This window comes from Centruroides vittatus, unplaced genomic scaffold (genome assembly GCF_030686945.1).
Source record: "Centruroides vittatus isolate TY-2023 unplaced genomic scaffold, ASM3068694v2 contig_651, whole genome shotgun sequence".
Taxonomy (NCBI): domain Eukaryota; kingdom Metazoa; phylum Arthropoda; class Arachnida; order Scorpiones; family Buthidae; genus Centruroides; species Centruroides vittatus.
Window position 1 is genome coordinate 335,121 of NW_027122405.1, and position 13,068 is coordinate 348,188.

The 13,068-nt window shown below is 28.8% G+C and overlaps 1 protein-coding gene across 4 annotated transcripts in view; it reads right to left on the minus strand.

Annotated features, from left to right (window-relative positions):
* Positions 1 to 12,650, minus strand: part of LOC136979878 (cytoplasmic polyadenylation element-binding protein 2-like) — a 197,812-nt gene extending 185,162 nt beyond the window's left edge. For all 4 annotated transcript variants that reach the window (XM_067275902.1, XM_067275901.1, XM_067275900.1 and 1 more), the window contains exon 1: positions 11,739 to 12,650. In XM_067275902.1, coding sequence (XP_067132003.1) covers positions 11,739 to 12,512 — 774 coding nt within the window. In that variant the 5' untranslated portion in view covers positions 12,513 to 12,650. The remainder of the gene's footprint in view (positions 1 to 11,738) is intronic.
* Between the last annotated feature and the right edge of the window lie 418 nt (positions 12,651 to 13,068).

Here is a 13,068-nt window from a genome sequence, read left to right on the forward strand (position 1 = left end):
TCACTTTTAATAACATTTCATGATTAAGCAAAATTTTTTTTGTTTCTGATTTTGAATCATAATTATTTCTTTCTTGTATTTTATACTTTTGATTACACATAATTGATATTCAATATTATTTTAAAATCTCTATAATTCACTTTACCATTAAAGATATTAAATTATTTCTCAGAGCCAAAAGAAATTACTGCTGTCTATGACCAAATTATGAAAATAAGAACTAATTCATGTTTGCTTCAAAAACTGTGTAACAAAGAACTAAAACAAAATGCCACTTTTGAACTCTATCCACTTTAATTCTGAACATGTCATATATAATATAGACACACCATTGATAATTAAACTTTGATACATACATCACCTTCTGCCATCTGATGATGATAATAGACACTTGACACTAATATCATACTGTGCAACTGACAGCTGCTTCATTTAAATATGCTACTTTATTAAATAATCACCATCTCTCAATATTGATACATTTTTAATTTCATTTTTCTTATTTTATATAACTATTTAATCTCAATTTATATTTTTGTAGTTTCATTTAGTGTCTAAATCCAGTTTTATTTGTATGTCCAACGTATATTTCCATTGTACTTTGAAACTGAATAAACAATAATTTGAATGAAAATTAACATACATAGAGTTTGAAATAGTAGAGAAGTGGAAAGGGTACTTAGGGAAATGAAAATGGGGAAAGCAGTAGGCGCTGATCAGATTCTGGTCGAGGCTTGGAGAGGTTTGAAAAGGAGGGAATTGATATCCTCTGGACCCTTATGAAGAAACTTTGGCAGCAAGAGAAGATCCCAGATGAATAGAGGAAGCGTATTCTTGTGCCAGTCTTTAAAGGTAAAGGAAATGTGCAGGATTGTGGAAACTGTAGAGATATAAAGTTATTGTCCCATACTATGAAAATTTGGAAGATAATTGTCAAAAAAAAAAAGATTAGGCAGAAATCTGAGATTGAAGAGGAACAGTTTGGCTTTATGCTGGGAAGGGATATGACTGATGCTATCTTTGCTTTGAAACAGCTGATGGGAAGGCACAGGAAAATGCAGGAAGATTTGCACATGGGGTGCATAGATCTGGAAAAGGTGTATGATAGGGTACCAAGGCAAGAGATATGGAGATGTTTGAGGGAAAAGAATGTTCCAGAAAAGTATGTTAGGCTTGTCAAGGAAATATATGAGGAAGTGGAGACTCAAGTTAGTAGTAGTGTGGGCACTACAGACGAGTTCACCATTAATGTTAATTTACAACAAGGATCAGTCCTTAGCCCTTATGTGCTTCACCTGATAATGGATGTGTTGATTTCTGACGTGAAGTGTGAGACTCCGTGGAGTATGCTGTTTGCGGATGATATTGTGCTGTGTGAACCTTCCCAAGCCAAGACTGAGAAGAAACTGTACGATTGGAAGAAAGGGGCATGAAGATTAGCAGAGCTAAGATAGCTTATATGAATCTGAATGGCAGAGATGAGTAAAATGTTAAAATCAAAATGTGCTGCTTCTTTGGTTTCAAGTTTTAAGTACCTTGGGGCCTTTGTCAAGACGGGGGAGGACTGGATTCAGAAGAGCAACATAGAATTCAATGTGGATGGTTGAACTGGAGGAAGTTGAGCAGTGTGTTATGTGACAAGAAAGTTAGCTGAAAAACTGAAAGGTAAATTGTACAAATTGGTTGTTAGACCTGCAATGTTATATGGGGCAGAGACATGGACAATAGGGGAAAAAAGTGATCACGTGACATAGGTGTCGCACATATCGATACGGTTGTAAACAAGCTGTTCCGTTCGAAGGATAGCTTACTTTATAATAATGGAAGAACGAAAATATTTTTTAGGAAGGTTAACAACGGTACAATTAAAGGAAGAATTAAAAAAGTACAATGCCAAGTTAGCTGGTAGAAAAGCCGATTTAATAGAAAGGTAAGTTAAAATAATCTACATCTATATTTTTATCGTTAATTATTACATTTATAATTTCAAGTCCTTATAACTATTACATGATAAGGTAACTTACCAGTAGATGAAAGTTTTAAGGATAAGATTTCACAAAATGCACATTTTTTGTCAATAAAAACATTTAAAGATCAGTAAAGTTGTCATTGATTCCTTTCACATTTGTCTAACCAATACATAAGGTCAAAACTTTAATTAAAATAAATTTTTTTTTCCTTTGGAATATGGTCATGTACTGAGCCTGACATATTATAACCAATTTATACCAGTATCTGAAATGTTAACTGTACCAATAGGTTATCACTGTAATTTAGAACAACAATCAACACAAACAAAACTACTTTCTATGAAGTTCTAAGACAATATAAGAGATACATATCTTAATCTTTTACCAAGAGAAAACAATATTCGGAGTATTTAAAATAAATATAATCAAAATGTCTTTTTTATTGGTCACAAGTCTTCTTGTTTCAATAATTTAATGCAATAAGACTAATTTCTTCACCAATAAACTTTTTGTACAAGTGAATTTTTGCCCATTTTCTTTTACTAAATCTGGCATACACTATATATATGCCATATTTAGGTGCTTGTCAATACTGTTCAGTTACCTTATACTGTTTATTTTTATATTATATGTAATATATTAAGGTAAGAATATAATATATAATAATAATTTTTGCCTTTCCTGTCAATGAGACAGAAAAAACTAAATAAAATATTGGTGATCATATGTTAACTAGTTATTAAACTTGTTTACAATAATTTTCAGGTTACTGGCATATGAGAGGAATCAGAAAACTCATAATTTTTCTATATCCTGTGATAGCTCTCCTGAATTCAAACTTCCTGATTCATCTGAATATAAGGATCTCTCTCCAAGTTTACAAATACCAGTTTTGACTATAGAGACAATTGATGCCTACATGCAGATGTCAGATCAAAGAATGCCACTGTCTGCTGTGCAGATGTATTTTAATGAATTCTTATTAATATTGATAATAAGAGGAACAAAAGAGAAACATTTTTTATATTTTAAAGGTAATGTAAAATCTGAATTAACCAAGGGGAACAGATTTACACAGATTTAGTAATTACAGATGATGGGGTTATAGAAAATGCAATATGTGAATGTACAGCAGGTAAAGGGCCTAAAGCGTATTGCAAACATGTATGTGTAACACTATTGGCAATAGAAGAATATGGAAGAACAGGCACATATAAGTGTCACAAAACATGCACACAGGTTCTACAAACATTCCATCAGCCTACCTGCCAACATAAAGGTTCCCCAGTTAAGGCTAGTGAGCTTCCATTTCATTTATTTAAGAAGAAAGGAATGAAAAGAAAATGATTGGAAGACATAAAATTTGACCCCCAGACCATCTGGTAGTACAATCCCTGATTATACAAACTTTGTTATTAATTTGGCAATGAACATGCAAAGTGGTTGTGCAATACCGATATTGTAATTAAGGCAACCAGCAAACATGAGGGCTTTAGAGTCAGATCATGATTGCAAAAGCACAATGTCTGAAATGTGTTTAAGTGCTTTACATGTAACTGAAGCAAGTAGGGAGTACATAAAACATTTGGAAAAAGAGACCAGATTACAATGAAAAAGTGCAGTTTGGAAGAAGGAACATTTGTTGCATTTGACATCTTCAAACTTTGGAAAAGTTTGTAAATTAAAATTAACAAACAGACTAAAATTGTGTGGCTCATTACTGTCAAGTAGGCCAATAAAAAGTAAGGCAATTTCTCACAGCTTAAGGTATGAAAAAAAAAAAAGCAATTGAAACATATTCTTTTGTAAATACTCCTGTGAAAGAATGTGGCATGTTTCTTCATTCAAAATACCCATTCTTAGCTGCAAGTCCAGATGGGCTAGTGGATGATGATAAAATATTAGAAGTTAAATGTCCTTACTCCAGTTTTAAACTTCCTGTGAATGTGCTAAAGATACCATATTTGGAATGTACTGATGACAAAATTACTTTAAAACGGAATCATGATTATTTTCATCAAATCCAAGGACGATTAGCAGTGACAAATAGACAAGTTGCTCATCTGTTTATTTACACAAAAAGTGACTTCAAAGTTTGTATCATTCCAAGAGATAATAAATTCATTGCAGACATGATTGAAACACTAATTATGTTTTTCCATGAGCATATTAAGCCAGTTCTTTTTAAAAAAAATGTTTTATAAACATTAAGTTTATAAAATAATTGAGCTAATTGTTATTTTACAATTTGAGTTTATGTAAAATTTTTCTAGATGGTGTATAGTGTGAATTTTTTTAAATAATAAAAAGAGATTTTGTTTTAAAGATTAAAATTCTTTTATTAGCTTACAAGTATTTATTCAACTATAGTACAAATTTTAAAACCACTATATTACTTTGAATTGAAGTTCCACAATGAAGACCTTACTGTGTATGATAGTATACATTCTTAATCTTAGAATTTATAAACAGACAAAAATTTAAAAATACTATAGATGGAAAACTTAAATTAGGCTAGGGTCTAGAATGGAAAAAAATTTATATACGGTATTAATAGAGAGCTAGACTAACAGTGAAACAAATTAAGAATCTCTGCCAACAATGCATGGTCTAAAATTGCATAACATAAAACATATAAATATAATTTCACTGCCAAGTTTGGTTACTGTCGGATGCATGTGTTGCTTCAAAATTTTATATGTACAGTACGAGCCATTCCTATAATACGTTCAATATGTATTCTTTTACTAGATATTTTTCTGTCTCGAGATGACAAACTGCTGCTCAGCTGTGCTTTTCCTCTCATAAAAGTGGGTATATTTACCACAACATCTTTAGTAATTAGTTATTCCTGAATGTTAAAACCTCCATCAGCCATTACCCAGTCTTAAAATAATTATTGGATTTTTGTTTAAAGAATTAACAAATCGTACTTTAGAACCGACAACGTATCGCTTAGTCTGTTTACAACCTCGTCGATACTAGCGCCGCGTGCGGAGTAGATTTCACTTTTTTCCCCTATTACAAGAACCCAAGTGAGAAAAATGGAGATGGTGAAGATGAGAATGTTGAGATGGATGTGTGGAGTTTCAAGGAAGGATAGAATAAGGAACGATTTTATTAGAGGCTCTGTTAAGATGGGTCCCTTGAGCAGGAAGATGCAAGATTGCAGGTTGAGGTGGTTTGGCCATGTACAGTGTAGAAGTGAAGATTGTTGGAAAGAGGGTCAATAAACTGGTAGTAAAAGGAAAGAGGAAGAGAGGAAGACCAAGGCTGCATTGGAAAGATAAGGTGAAGGAAGACCTGAATCAAAAGGAACTTAAGAGAGAGGAAGCCCTTAATTGGAAGAAATGAAGGGAATGCTGACCCCATATAAATATGGGAAAAGGTAAAGATAAAGAAGAAGAAAGAAGAGTTTGAAATAGTTGGCCTAAATAAGAAATTAAAGATTTTTACTACTTCTCATGCTTTTTTCAGAGCTTCTTTTCTTGCAGTAGCAGCACAGCACCCTATTGTGCAGGATTTAAAAGAAGGTTCTTCTGCTGTCATCCAAGTAGCTGACACTAGGATATAGGAAATAAAATCAAAAAGAGAATGATGAAAAATTTGAAATTTACACTGAATTGAACATAAAACCTTCATTCCTTGATAAGGAATTGCCACTATACTGAATTTTGTATTTTGGGTGCCTTGCACATTATCAATATGCTTTTGAATTTGCACATGGTTTACTGATTAGTCTGGTTATTTCTTCAGCCCAATTGGATGTCATTCCAAAGCATGACACTAGAATCCAGAATTCTTACAATTGATCCCAGTGTCAAGCTATTCAGATGATAGAGGATCTAAATGAAACCTATACTGGTGAAGGAGTGGTGTTCAACTCTGAATTCTTAAACAGATTGATGGTCAGTAAAGCACAGGAAGTAATCATTAAAAAGCTTGAGGAAAAGGAAAAGGTATGAAAACAACAAACTATCATTTACACAATTGGGGAATTTCAAGGCAACATTATTGGGGATGCCCTATACCTATTATATATTATAAAGATTGTGGAACTGTGCCAGTTCCAGAAAAAGACCTTCCTGTAGTTCTGCCAACAGATGTGGAATTTAAAAGTGGTGGCAATCCGCTTGATAAGCAACCAATTTGGAAATTTGTTGATTGCCCAAAATGCAGGAAGCAAGCAGAGCATGAACATACATTTGACATCTTCTTTGAATCCTCTTGGTATTTTGCTGTATTTTCTAGGAAAAATAAATCTCTCAATAAGATTCAAAATATTGAATCTTATTAGTATAGTCATTTAATGTAAATGGCATCAGAAATATTATATTAACAAAAAGTATTTAATAATTTGAAAATTCAATAGAAATAAAATTAGTAAAAAATTGGAAGAAACCAAGAAGGAAAGCTTGAGTTACGGAAACCAAGAAATGGAAAGCTTGAGTTATGCAGAGTTCTACATATAGCAGTATGTGAAAAATGAAAATTTTTTATTTAAAGTACAAAGCAGTAGAATAAACAATGTAATTCTGTAATATAAATAAGTCCATGTATTTATCTGAATCATTATTAGAACAATATATGAGATTATGATAACAATTTAAATACATATCATGAATTTAGGTATATTACAAAATTACCTCTCTATGCTACACTGAAGTTATTAAAAAATCAAGTTTCATATAATATATTACATAAATTAACTAAAAAAATATCTACATGAAAATTTAGGTGTTTTGCAAATAAATGTTTATTAATGTAAGACTTCACAAGTACTGTACATAAAGCACTGAAGACAAAATATATTCATGTTGGTTGTCATGGATGAACAACTCTATTCTACATAAAAACAAGAATTATGAGAATATCAAGTATTCTCAAAAAATCCCAGAAATCTATAGGGCCGACATAAGAGGAGCATGGATCAACACTGATTACATTCCCGTACCACATGCACAAAAGTATTATTTAGACTCCTCTAAAAGAATTATGTTGCTTACAATACATCACAACCATTGTTCAAACTTATTTGAAACATGTGAAAATTAGAGCACTGCTACATTCTATAAATAGAACAGTATTTTTGTTAGACATTTCCTGAAGAAGGCTGATAAAGGAGTGGCTGAAAATGTTCAAATATTGAATTTGGATGTTTTGTTGCTGGAAATTTTATGTTTAGGTGAAATTCTATCTATATAATTCTATTGAAACCTCTTAACCAGGCAATGGGCTGAAAGGATTTGAAGAACTTTTAAGATTGGTTGGCACCTTCTGAGTTTCATTAGTTCAATTTAAAGAAGATAATGTTGAAATAAGTGAAAATTTTTTTGACTTTTGAAATAGAAAAATACATTATATTATGTAATGTGTTTACTGAAATCAACAATCCAGTTTGACTTGAGGAGAGAATTCAGAAAAGACAATTCAAGATTAGATGTTTTACTTCATATTATTTACAAAAACAAATTAAACTTGAAAGATCATTTAAAACAGCACACTATAATCTTCTATCTGTATACAGCATACTATCTGTAGAATATTGATGGACAATTTAACCAGATAGATCATAGTGTTTTAGATTACAAAATTTTTGAAACCATTTGCATTTGAAAACTATGGATTTGAAATAGAGGAACCTGATTAACTAAAATCGAGATAATTCAGTCATTTTCTTTCCCCAATCATCTAGCATAACATGTTAAATCAAACTGGTTAACTCAAATTCATCAAAACTTTCTAACTCAAAGTCTGAATTTTTTCTCCAACTAATTCAAGTTAACCAGGCTCCACTGTATGACAAAAACAGGATACACTTAGGATAAATTTTTGCAATCTAGGTTTTTAAAACTTAAAATGTAAAATTTATAAAAATTTACAATGTGATAATTTCAAATTTTTAAACTGAACTAATCTAGATTTTTTTAAATGTTACTATCATTGCATAATATTTACAAAGCAGATCATTCATTGTCTGAAAAACTGCTTCAAGGGATAAAATTCTTGTCATTTTTACAGTTAATCAGTTTTAAATTTCTCTGTATTCTGTAGAAGCTTGTCATAATTATCACTAAATTAAATATATTTAAGTATAATAATGCCATCAAATAAAAGCTTTTTAGTATTAATACAAGTGAATAGCAACTAATAGAGAAATGAAAATTCTTGTTAATCTACATCTAACTTCCCAAACAGACAATAAACAGTCTATATGTTAAATATCATGTAGTGTGTTTAACATTTATCAATAAAATAAGGAAGTCAGACTTGTATGGATGTGTAATCTTGTTACAATGTTATACTTAATGAAGATTTCTATTTTTTCATAGACAAATAATAAGGAATAACTCATTTTAAAAAAAAAACAGTATGATTCTATAAAGTTAGAAATTATAAATGTACATAATGATCACTTGTTTGAGTGCCACCATATAAATATTCAAAAATTGTCAACAACTACAAGGTTGAGTTGTTTCAGCTGAAAAAAATTTTAAAAAATATGATTAGTATTCCAAAAATAATGAAATTATAATAAAATTTCTTTAATGGAACAGCAAGCATACAAAGTAGGATGATGAGTCTAGTACTCAAAAGCATTTGAACCTTTTTCTTTAAACTCTGATCTTTGTTAAATTTAGTAGAATAACTTAAAAATTCATTTAACAATATTGAAATAAATAAATCACATTGCAATTTATAAGCTTATTGTCATACTTATTTTTCAAAATATAAGAATTATCATCTAAAACAATTCATGCATCTTATAGTGCATGAACGCAAAGAAAATATAAATGCTACTAAGATTATGTTTTCATAATTATTTTTTATCCCTAGCATTTAAAATAATAATAATCAATTATTAAAAGTGGAAAGTACTGGTATATAAAATCCTAAAACACTGAATAAATAAAATTCATGCATCTTAATACAAATCAGTTTAGAAAAATTGTACACACAAGAAATTCTAATCAATTCATTAATGTTATTCAAACATTAGACTATTCATTTTGAGAACAAAATCAATGTTAACATTCATACAAAATCAACATAATTATAAAAACAGCAGCAAACATTGGAATAACATTATAAAAACTTCATTTTTTTCCTCTACTGGATTATGTTAAAAGGTTATTAAAACAGTAATATTCTCTTACATTAATAAAACTGAAAAATAAATATGGATAAACTAATGAAAAACATCATATGCTCTAATATTTAGTACATGATAATTAATTCAACATACAAATATACCCAAGGTTCAGATTATAAAATACTTTTGAATTTACTAATTTAAAATTATTTTAAATCATTATCTGAATTTAATTTAGAAATCTAATTTCAATATATAACTTTTTAAAATTTGATGAAAAAACAAAATATTTCTGAAAGCATTTCTAATAATATTAAAAATGTTGAGTTTAGAATACTGACTTTAGATTTAGAATAATTAGAAAAAAAAAGAACTGGCTCAATAAATTTAGTCATAAAAAAAGTGTGCAAATTTTTAATGCAAACACACACACAAACACAAAGTTGATAAATAAATAATAATAGAAGCCTAAAAATAAAAAAAAAGCTATAATACTTCTTATAAAATATTTATTATTCTACCTTATTAAATACAAAAATATGAGTGATATTACCAGGATTTTACCAAGATTTTATGCAATTATTAAATGTCAAAATAAAGTATTCAGGTATGAATGTTTGTATGTATGTGTGTATGTACTGTTTTAATATTTTCTTATCATGTGATATTATATATATGAGTTTAAAATTCAAATATAAATATTATACGAGAATACTTGTAGATTGGATTCCAAACCACTGCTGTAAGTGACTATCAGCAAAAAGCAAATGTGAGCTATGCTTGTATATTATTTATATTGTAGATATTAGTTTCATATTGTGTCAATAATTTTTTTGGTTATGCTCATAATGTCATTTTATTCACTTTGGCAAGAAAAATATTTGAAATAATTTTTTTAACATAAATCATTTTTAATTTTAACATTGCTACTATCTCAAATAATAATTTTTTTATTTGAAAAAAAAATTGGATAAACTAATATGTATATATTTCTTAAATTTTATTTTTATTTAAAACAATAATTTTGATCATTTTAAATTTTATTAACTATTTAAATAGATTTCATATTAAAATAAATAATAAAATGAAACAAACTACAATGACCTTAAAAATCATTTTAAATAATATATATATTTTTATTAATGAAAATTTTATCCAAATCTCATTGTTTACTAATTAACATAACATAATAGCATAAAAATAATTAAACAAATATGCAATGTTATAAAAATAAATCTAATTATGCTTGTGTTTATAGTATTTTTTGTTTTTATTTTTATTATAAATTTCTAGTTTTTTTATTTAACAAAATTTTGATTATTGTGAAAATTATTAAAATTTTTTGAATATCAGTAAAAATCTCTCTTTTTAAATTAAATATAATAAAAAAAATATTTATTTAACAAACTACTTTTAACAAAAAACAAATACACAAATGTATTTTAACATTTTCTGACCAATATTCATCTTTGGAGATTTAACAGTTTTAAAATGTTAATGCAAAAATAGTAAAGCTAGTAATAGCTTTGAAACAGAATTTGCATTCTGTGTTTAGCTATTCAATTATTTTAAAACTAGTATTATTTTCCAATTATCTAACATTTAATATACATCTATTACAATAATTATTTTACTAGATAAATATTAATAGTTTCATTTTGATATTTAATAAAAATTACAGTTTAAAAATCATAAAAAAATTAATTAATTTGATATTTTGTAATATTTTCTTTCATAACTTAAATTTTAATCATTTGTTTTATTTACATTACATTCTTTCATTAAAGTAATATAAATATTTTTGTAATTAAAATGCTTTAACAACATAAAAAATGTTTCTGCAATAAAATATGAATAACTAAAGGCATAGTTCTAGTTTTTCAAAATAAGACAGTTCTGCTCTCAATAAATGAAAACCAAACCGAGAAAATTAAAACAAAAAACTTTTTAGATGCGCAGGTTAGATTCAGCATTTTAGAAATTTAGATTTTTCAACTTTCAACAAACTTTATTATACCAATGCTTTGCCACATTTAATTATATACTGCAACAAGATATTCGATACTGCTCTTAAAATTTGTACTCTAAACCAATTCATTTCTTGCCACCGTTGACTTTTCGAATTAAAATATTGGTAATTTGAAAAACAAAAGATAGATAATTTATGTTAAATATGAAAATGTACACTGAGTGAAGCTGATTTTTAATTTGTTTTTATTTATCCATTTATTACAATAAAAATTATCTATGAGCTTAATTTTATCAATTTATTTAAGCAAGCAGCTTTTTACACTCTCTTATGAGACAAGCTTAGCAAATATTTTAGTAAATATGAAAATATGGTTAATAAGTCTATAATTTGGGTAAATCAGTCAAAGATATATAGCATTTAAAAATAAAACCTTGTATGCCTTCAGTGATATTTGATACACAAAACATTAATAAAATATCAATTTACTACTTTATATAATTATTACAAATGCAATTATACCCATATTTATGCAACTATACAAACATTTACATATAACTGCATAATTATAAAAAAAATAAGACCTGCCATCTTATAATCTTCTTAAATTGATTTTAATCTAAATTATAATAATGAAATAAAGGACTGAAAATTAAAAAACAATTTAGTGAATATTAAAGAAGCCTGAGATGATTACATGACTCACCTGATATGGTAACATAACATTTCCATCCCTGATATCTTCTGAATTAGTGACATCATATCCAGTATTAGAAGGGATATTATGAGGAAATGGTTTTCCAATAGGTAAAGATGTACTCCTTTGGAATTTGGACGGTGATATTAACATTGATGGCTGACCTATGGCTGGAGGTGATTTCTTTAAAGGTGAAATGGGATTCAGATTTGGCACAGACCTCTTCTGATTATTCCAAGCAGATAATGTATTTTGAGTTTGAGACGTGGTCCACGTCGGATTACTCCAATTCGCGTATGTTTTGTACAAATTCGGTTGCCTATTTTGACTGAAATTATGTGCACCTGTTATAGCCCTTCTCTGGGGTTGAGGGAGAATTTGATTGCTCAAGTTCGTATTTAAAATAGAGTTAGCCGTTATATTCTGAAAGGGAATTTGTCCATTAAGAACAGGGAGTCCCTGCAAGAAGGCATCATCCGTCGACCAGAAATTTGATGCTGTAGTTGACGGTTCCGTAAATCCGAATTGTTGCAAAGGTGAAGACGCGGTAACAGATGTCGACGTTTCGGTAGTCACTTTCTTATCGTTTTGTCCATTCACAACCTCTTCGCTTTTCTCATCGCTGTTCTCATTCAACTGTTTCTGATTCTTTTCTAGCAATAACTCATCTTGCATTTCGCTTCCCGGATAGAATAATGACGTCGTGGCGCTCGTCTGCTGGTAATCGATAGTCGGCGACAACGTTCTTACGGTAGTCGTAACGCCGTAATTATAATCCCCCATCAAGATTTGAGTTCTGGATCCGTTTGTTTTTTCCACAACAGAACCAAATGACTTTCTTCGTCTCCAATGCGTTCCGCTACCAAGGCAACCAAACGATTCTGCGAATGCACCTCGCGCATCACTCCCCCCTTCCGCTTGCAATGGAACCTGGAAGGAAGAGATAAGGCGACCTCAAGCAGACGAAAATCGATCTCCTATTTTTTAAAATTAATATTCAATACGCAATTTACTTTTTATATTCTTACTATTAATAATAACTAATTATTTAGAAATTTTTTAACAAAATTTCTCAAACCTAACTGATATTATTAACCTTTAATAAATCTTCTATCAATATACACTCGATATCATTATTAATTCTATTTATTACTCGCAGCAAAATTATTTTCCTATATTATTAAAGTAAATTACAGTATAATTAGAAATAAAAAATAATGCACATAAGATTATTAGCTTATGTGCATTATTTTTTCTTTCTATACTGTAATTTACTTTAATAATACGCTAAAAATTTAATATGCTTATTTTATGCTGAAAAATCAATAATATTATCAAT